The sequence below is a fragment of the Populus euphratica genome, unplaced genomic scaffold, assembly GCF_000495115.2.
Source record: "Populus euphratica unplaced genomic scaffold, PopEup_1.0 scaffold34.1, whole genome shotgun sequence".
Classification (NCBI taxonomy): domain Eukaryota; kingdom Viridiplantae; phylum Streptophyta; class Magnoliopsida; order Malpighiales; family Salicaceae; genus Populus; species Populus euphratica.
This window is the reverse complement of record NW_011499883.1, coordinates 647,691-655,848: the sequence shown is the minus strand read 5'-3', so window position 1 is coordinate 655,848 and position 8,158 is coordinate 647,691. Positions and strand designations below refer to the sequence as shown.

The following is an 8,158-nucleotide window of genomic DNA, read 5'->3' as shown; positions in this document are numbered from 1 at the left end:
TGGTTTGGTAGAGAGACGTTATTTTCAAGCTATGAATTCACATCTGAACTTCGTCACTCTATACTTTTCTAATATGTGACCATCCCGTCATAGTGAGATGCATTAATCACTAACTCAACAAGATGCATGGAGGAACAAACCTATGAATATTTACCCTGAAAGATTCCAAATTCCAGCCTCCCTTTTCTAGTTAAATCGATAAATGAATAAACTAAAATGCAAAAAAAAAAAGAAGTCCATGATGAACAATCCACTGGTGTTCTCCACAGAACTTCCTTGCACAGTTAAATGATTTGCAATTATTTATTGTGCTCAACTTTGACGGAATAGATTAATGTATTAAATCACTGCATTAAATGCATGCTGTTGATGAAGAGATATGTAGCAAGAAATTGTTTTCATATTGAATTTAAGATCAATTATGAGAAGATGAACATTGTTCATAATCCATCATAGCGTGAAGGAGTTTAAATCCATACAGCTAAATATATATTGTTGATGAAGAGATAGAACCTGGAGGACATAATAAATTACATGGCATTTGGCGTACTTGCTAGGAAATTTCATGCCCGACTTACGTTCATAATTAACAGTCATGAATTTGATTTCTGGTCTCACGTTAATTCAATACCTCGCACCTCGCAGGGTGGTCATGCATACGACTGGTAGATAATTCGTTCAATAATCAATATTGACAAATTAATGATCAAGAGAGGGAAGGGCTTTCTTAATTGCATGTCCACTTTCCCAGTAGACAGTGACAATCACGTTCAGAAACCAAAAGAATTCAGCAGCATAAGAGAATGCCAGGGCAAATCTCAAATTTGACCCTTGACTTTTGAGTTTTTTCTTCTTTTTTTTAATAGCACGGCTGACAAAAATAAGGTGCTGTGTTTATCATGCATGCATATTGACGAATCGTAGTTTCTCACTGCATCATTTCAAAGTATGAACATGTTCTTATAAAAGAAAGATGTGTTTTAACCTTTAGATTAGCATTTTAAAATCAAATACAGACAGGCATCAACGTCAAAAGGGGGGGATTTTTCAGCCCAGCAATGGTTGAAACGCAAATTATTGTACAAGACGTGATTTTAGAATCCATTCCCATTCACATGAGTCTTCAAGCACTGCCAAACTTTTGGACCGCTTAGTCTTGATTGGTCCTGAAGCACATTGAGGCCCGCTTATTTTCATTCATTTACCTTCGTCTTCTTCCCCGATCACAGTTGTCTTGTTCTACGACCAAACAAGAAAAATAAAAACTTGCTCAGCATTCCAGCCTCCTACCAGACTAATTTGTAAACCAAGACAGGAAAAAGTTTGCCCTCTTGATTGAATATAAGTGTTGTTTGCCTGAAATGCATTTAAGAATATCTCCTATGATCATCAAACTGTCGTCTCTTTTCTTTTTTCATTCAATCAAAGCTGTCATCTAGCCATTTATTCAGAAGAAGCACACTTGCAAGGGATACAAATCCACGCAAGATTCAGGTGCTTATCTGCCCAAATGAGCCATAAATAGAGGTAAAAGAGGAGAGGTCATCCCGAGTAATTCATCTACTCACTATATACAACTGACTCGACGATAGAATCCAGCCAAACGTGTGGTGGATCGGGCATGAACTAAAAAGTCCCTCCAAATGAGAAACTAGAGCCAGAAAGGAAAACAAGGAACGAGCATATTTATACTCTAATAACATTTTAGTTTGAGAGGAGAAATCCAATTTTAAGATAGCTTTCGCAAAGTCATAAAATAAGTTGTAAGCAACCTCTTCCTGTTTTTTGGTACCAGGATTATAGGGATTTGAACCTGGATATTTCAACTCCCAGGGCTTTAGCTTGAGTACTTGACCACTGGACGAATCTTTGACCAGAGTTTAAGCGATTCTGACAAGCAGTATCAGGAATCAAGATAGGACAAAAAAGCCCCAAGATCCCACGATGAGGGTAGGCATGTGCAAACCCTCTTCAAGCACATAAAAAATGCTCTCAAAAGAGCAGAATCACAAGTCACAAGACTCACAACACCCCATGGCATAATTTTTCTTAAGAAAAAAAAAAAACAGAGGATTAGCTTTAATAGCGGACTTCGGAGAGCATGTGCAACACATAAATGCTTTATCATATAAATCATAGTAGCAGCCGACCATATTGGTCGGACATAGAATAAAGCACCGCCAGACTTGGGAGATCTCAATGTCAATATGCCCACTCAATTTTTTTCCCACCAGTTTTAGTAAGAGAGCATATTAAATAAATGTTGATGCGTAGAAAAGCAAAGACCTCTTCTAGTACAGCTGCCACAACCTCCCGCCCCACCCCACCAAGCTCCGAGCATCATGCTATTGATCTTTTTCTTAAATGTTCGCTGCTACAGAAAATTCAAATTCAAACACGATATCCAAGTTATTAAAAACATCAGCCCAGCAGATTTTCAGGATATTCAAGCATAACAAAAGAAACAATTCAATTAGAACTTCAGGAAATAAAGAAATATCAATGAAATCAGAGAGGTCAGCTAAATATTAGGAGTATTGACGACAAACAAGGACAAAAGATATGTTTTCTGCGATCTAATAAATTGACTTGACATGTATCACATGCAATAAAAGTTTCAGCGAATAGAAAAGCCCTCTACTGATAAAGGAGCATGTTTAAACAAAATTGTTTAAGCCTATATTAAAAATATATTGACCTGGATGACACAGGAAAACTGGACAATTCATCAACCCTAGTCAAAAAATTTCATCTTTGGCCTGCATGAGGTGAGAAAATACACTTGTTATAGTTTTAAAATGCAAACAACACAATGCATGCTGATTGCAAAATATACCAGTCAAACTAAAAGTTAACCTAATTGTACTAAGATTTGAGATAATTACATAGCATGCCCTAAGGCAGGTGTAATTCTTATGAAGTCTGACTTTAAATTGGATCGAGGAGATCAATTTCTACTCTGAATCAGATTTGCTAAAGACTCATCCAGTCTGACATATTGTAGATTGGCAAGGTGTAGGATAGAAGTTGTGAAAAGCTTACTTGCAAATGTGACGAAGAACATGATACTACTGGGAGTCAGACCATAGCATTAGAGTAGCCAAAAGTGCCATTGTTGCAGTTTCAACACGGAGGCGATGGGGTCCAAGACCAACAGCTGATGCGCCAGCTTTCATCATCATGTTCACTTCTTTCTCCGTGAAGTCTAAAAGCATGCATCAACAAAAATCCACAGAGACTTTATTTTCCAAAGGAAAACAGGCATTTGAAGCTAGAATCTTGGCATTTTAGTTAAGCATACAGTTTCGTCCAAATATCATCACAGTGTAAGCAACTATATTTGACAACAAGAATTTCTTGGCTAGAGGAAATCAAGATTAAAAGATTCCTATTCTTTATGCAACTTGATCCACAAATATGGATGTGGCAGGTATGATCCAGGAACAAGAACTTCAGCATGTTTTCTGATAGGGAATCAACAAAAGAGGGAATTCGACTTGGGGAAGCGAAAGCTAAATTGGGAACAACAAAATCAGTTTGAGATTTCAAGGAGGACAAAGAAAGAACCATTGAAGTACACATATCCCATGACAGATCATAAATCGGATGACAGTACAGTGAAATCTGAAAGACATAAAAGCCACGGCGTGAGAAGAAGAAGAAGAAGAAGAAGAAGAAGGGGGGGAAAGTGAGCGGGGAAACAGTGCATGGCAACCATCACACCATAACAGAATAATTATGCCACAAGATATGAGCGCCAGAAGCATCAATATTTTCAAAAAACACAAGCACTTCCAAACAAAATAAACCAACTGATAACATATATATATATATATATATATAAACATTGAACAAAAGCAGCTGAAAAAGAAAATTAACAGAGATTAACATACTAAGTAGTTTTTGCCCACACATGCAGCAAAAGAAAATTGTGATGAATAGGAACTAACATAGGATGTGTACTAACCTCCTTCTGGTCCCACTATCATCAATCCACTAGATTCTTTTCTTGACGAAGTCAATACACTAACAACAGGAGCAGCTCCTGCTGTTGCCAGAAAAGATAGCTTTGACTGGGCAAGCTACATAACACGAAAAACAAAGTTAAGCTCAACATAGTAGTGATAGATGAAAAGGAAAACATTCATGTATTTTCAAACAATCCTTTGCACATTGTTGGCAACAGCATCAATTACACAGTCCCATATGGTTTCGAAAAACAAAACAAATGCTGGTGCATCTGTTGCATGGTAAGTACGAGAGATGGCCAATTCCAACCTGTAACAAATATGTTCTTGATTGTTGTTGAGGCTTTGATTTATGGTTGGTTTAGTCTATTAACTTAATGTTTTACTATATCCTGGGTTATCATGGGTCATATGTCAGGTCATGTTATGTTATTGGCAGGTCTTGGCGAATGTCATTGAGATTTTGTTAAAAAGGAAGAAACACATAATCAAATTAATTGAATAGGAGGCAAGGAACGAGCTGGACTGTTCCCTTTCTCTCTAATTATAACACTAGTAAATCCTAAATCACCAAGAAGCTCCACAAACACTTGTAAGTCTCTCCTCCTTGAACCAAGATGCTGCTTGAATTTTTTAGTGTAAGGAGGGAAGAACTCACTAGGGGCAAAAGGCCAACAATTTTAGTTGGAGGATTTAGAAACATTTCATGCAACCGCTGACCTGGTACAGAGGTAAGGTTAAAAGAAAATTAATAAATATCTTTTGATCAGAGGGCCAAAATTAAACTGATAAGAACCTCCACAACTCAATGACAATTTAACAGGACAATATCAGAAAAATATTGCAGGAGCAATTATTTACTCTGTTTAGTTGCTGCCAAAATGACACGTCGAAACCTGTCCACTCGATTTTCTGAGATTGATGGAGAACGTTCAGTCAGTAGAGGGGTCACACTATGAGCTCCAAGTTCCTAAGGAAGGGAAAATCAGAGGACTCAACAGTTACAAAAGTAAGGGGATTAAAACGGTAATAGTTCAAGCAGAAAAGTTTTTTGTTTGTGCATTTAAGTCATACCGTGCATTTCTCAAGAAGCCAGTCAGCTCGATCACCCTTTAGAGTACCTAAAGGAGAAGAAGTTTGAAAATGCGATGACTGGGATGAGTTAAAAAGACTGTGAATAATGTTTTATGCACATATCTACCAAACTCACCAAATGCTGCAAATACATGCCACTTTGTGCTCAGAAGAGGAACTAATTTTGGATCTTCCAGTGCAACAAAATCAAGTCCAGTACGGTCAGTTCTCTCTATGCAACCTTCTATTAAACCTCCTTTCCCATTGAAGAGCTCTACCCTTGCATTCAATTGTTCAGAGAATCACCATTTTTTTCAGAACCAGAAAACCATAAATGCTTGAGATTAAAACAAGAATGGTAATGTTCCACTATAAATTATTTGCCAGAGCAGAGTTCAAACAATGTGGATTATTTGGATCACAAATGCAATCAGATAAAACCAGCAATAAAATAAAGCAAACGCATTTACAAAACAAATTTGAGAAAGCCCTGCTGCTTAAAATGATCAAGAACACAACAGCAGCAACAATAAGTTCTTTCAATATACTGATGCGAAACCTCACTCGATGCCTGCTTACAAGAATCGTATCCATAAGCACAAATGGCGCACAAAAAATACAAGTGGCCAGCGACTAAAAATGATCAAAGGGGGTACCTATCATTCGTGCTCAACCTCAAAACTTTAGTCATATGCCTGAATTCATCGCCTTGTACACGAACAACGCCACCCTGCACACCATTCTCGATTAATAGGAAATAAATAATACCAAAACTATAAGCACAGCATTGAATGTAAATAAACCCTCATTTTATCTTGAAAATAGACAAAAGAGAGATACGGTGCCTTAGAAGCAGGGAGCTCTTCAGAGTAGAAGCGAGGGAGGCCACCACGTGACTGGTTGGAGTAATCATCTGATGATGATGAGAATGCACGGAGGTTTAAGGGTTTAAGCAATTGGCGGTTGAAGAGTTTGGTAAAACCAGGTTGTATTGGGTTTAACGCTAGCATTTGCCCAAAAATAAAATAAGCAGCAGCTACCTTTGAGAGATAAAAACACTGCAACAGACAAAAGTGTTTCTGGGTTTGTTCGAAGAGTTTTTCGGCCTCTGGTCTTGGTTTTTAAACACGCGGCCAGGAGGATGCCACTGGGGGGCTGCAAAAGAAAAGTGATATGTAGCAAAACATGGGCTTCTTACAATTAGTCCAGACTTGATTTACTGATATGACTAAGGCCCTGCCTCATTCAGTCCTTTGTTTTGGGGCCTATTTATGAACATTTAACTGGACTCATGCCTATTTACACCCAGTTAGGCCCATTAAACCAGGGAAATTTCTGCCCCTGCATGCAGAAGCAGAAGAGGCTGCAAATATGAACGCGATTTGTGAGCCAGCCCGAACATACATGTCTAAGAAAGTAGGATCAAAGATAGAGGGCTTTACTTTTCTTTGGTGAGTAAATTATGACGATTTGTGTTTCCTAACCTTCCATGTCTTATATTACTGCAGTGGCTATTAGCATAAATTGTTACAATTTTCCCCTCCTTTGTTATTATAGTATTTTTAATCATGTTTTGTGTATTGAGAGTAAACATGTTTTCGAGTTGAACATGGAATAAAAATGCGACAAACAAACCTCTAAATTGTTACGAGTTGGAGGTAGCTGTAGTAAGAACGAGGAGTTTGAGTGGAAGGATGGGCTAAATATTGTGTGGTTCTAGCTAGTTCGAAAAAAATAGTTATCTTCTACCTAACATAATCAATCAATGGACTCTGCTATTTTATTGCATGCCTAGACATCAGTGGCAATATCATCAAGGGACTCCTTTTCTACCAGAAAAAAAAATAATTTTGTTAATCGGTGGAACATAAACTATTAATGGAAGGTAGTAAAATGTATATGAAATCACCATGACAATACGTTTTATTATATGAAATCAACTCCGTTGTATGCACAGAGCAAGCGGTTTTGAGTAGCAAAATTGAACAGCATGCAATATATCCTCAAGAGTTCATGGCTTCTGTTTCTGTGAGTAGATATAATCAGTTTGAGCTGTAAGTGTTCTTCTCATCAAACACTCCTCTTCTCCGACTCCTTCACAGCCCTCTTCCACCTTAACTGTATCTGGTTCAGTAGTGTCCTTCAGCAAATCAAGAAGAAAAAATTATTAATTAAGCAAACAAAAACTATACAAGCAAGTTGATTGAAGAAAAAAAGTTGGAGAAATATATGTTAACGTGCCACATACAGATTGTCCATGGGAGTTACATCACCGAAGGCTGGCTCCGGCCGGGCAGCATAGGTCAATGTGAAGGAGAGGAGGAGAACGGCTATAATGCAAACGGTGCTGATCCTGTAAGCCATATTCTTCTGTTTCTCCGTAGTTTTCTTTCTTTCTAGAAATGTCAAAGGAACATAAAGGATGTGGAGAGAAGAGATTAGATTGTATGGGGTCAATTTAGAGAGATCATGGAGTGTAAATATGGAATTATACATGGAGCAAAAACAAATGATGTAAAGTCATGTTATCTTATTAAACTTGTAACCGAATGATTTTACAAGAAGCAACAAATTTAAAAAACAATTTAAATTTAATTTTTAATTAATTAAATATTGAAGAAAAAAATTAAAAAAAACTAAAATACAAAAGAATAAAAATAAAATAGTAATTGTAAAAGAAAAAAATAACTTGTGTCTGTCAGGGTTAACTTGATAAACTTATGGGTTAGATTATAAAATCAAAATAACACCGATAAAAAAAATAAAAAAAAATCATAAAATCTAATTTTAAAAGATCAATATTGGAAAAAATATAAGTCCAAAAGAAAAATGATGTCAACCCTTCTTATCCTATAAAATTTATATCCTGAGTCATTTGATCGAAAACACCAAATATGAATACTAAATTTTAATAAATTAAATATTGAAAGATAAAAAAAATTAGACACACAAAATAAAATATATAGTTTGAATTTCAATAAATTAAATATCAAAAGATAAAATTAAAAAAATTAATCACAAAAAAGAATTCAAAAGATAAAATCAATTGAGTGGATAATTTGAGGAAGAAAAAAATTAGAGTGGATAATTTTAGAAAAAAATGATGAAATTGAAAA

The 8,158-nt window shown here is 36.3% G+C and overlaps 1 protein-coding gene across 4 annotated transcripts; it reads right to left on the bottom strand.

Annotated features, from left to right (window-relative positions):
- Positions 1 to 1,905: 1,905 nt before the first annotated feature.
- Positions 1,906 to 6,188, bottom strand: LOC105129785 (methyltransferase). Of its 4 annotated transcripts, none has more exons than XM_011031998.1 (9): positions 5,888 to 6,187; positions 5,699 to 5,772; positions 5,179 to 5,321; positions 5,043 to 5,089; positions 4,830 to 4,938; positions 4,627 to 4,688; positions 3,968 to 4,082; positions 3,043 to 3,205; positions 1,906 to 2,374 (listed from the first exon to the last, which is right to left on the bottom strand). In XM_011031998.1, the coding sequence occupies exons 1-8, from the start codon at positions 6,050 to 6,052 to the stop codon at positions 3,069 to 3,071; spliced, it is 852 nt and encodes a 283-aa protein (XP_011030300.1). In that variant the 5' UTR covers positions 6,053 to 6,187; the 3' UTR covers positions 1,906 to 2,374; positions 3,043 to 3,068. The 4 variants fall into 4 exon arrangements, with proteins under 4 accessions (XP_011030300.1, XP_011030301.1, XP_011030302.1 ...); XM_011031999.1 differs by having other exon boundaries at positions 1,906 to 2,371; XM_011032000.1 differs by lacking the exon at positions 1,906 to 2,374 and adding an exon at positions 2,405 to 2,759 and having other exon boundaries at positions 5,888 to 6,188.
- Between the last annotated feature and the right edge of the window lie 1,970 nt (positions 6,189 to 8,158).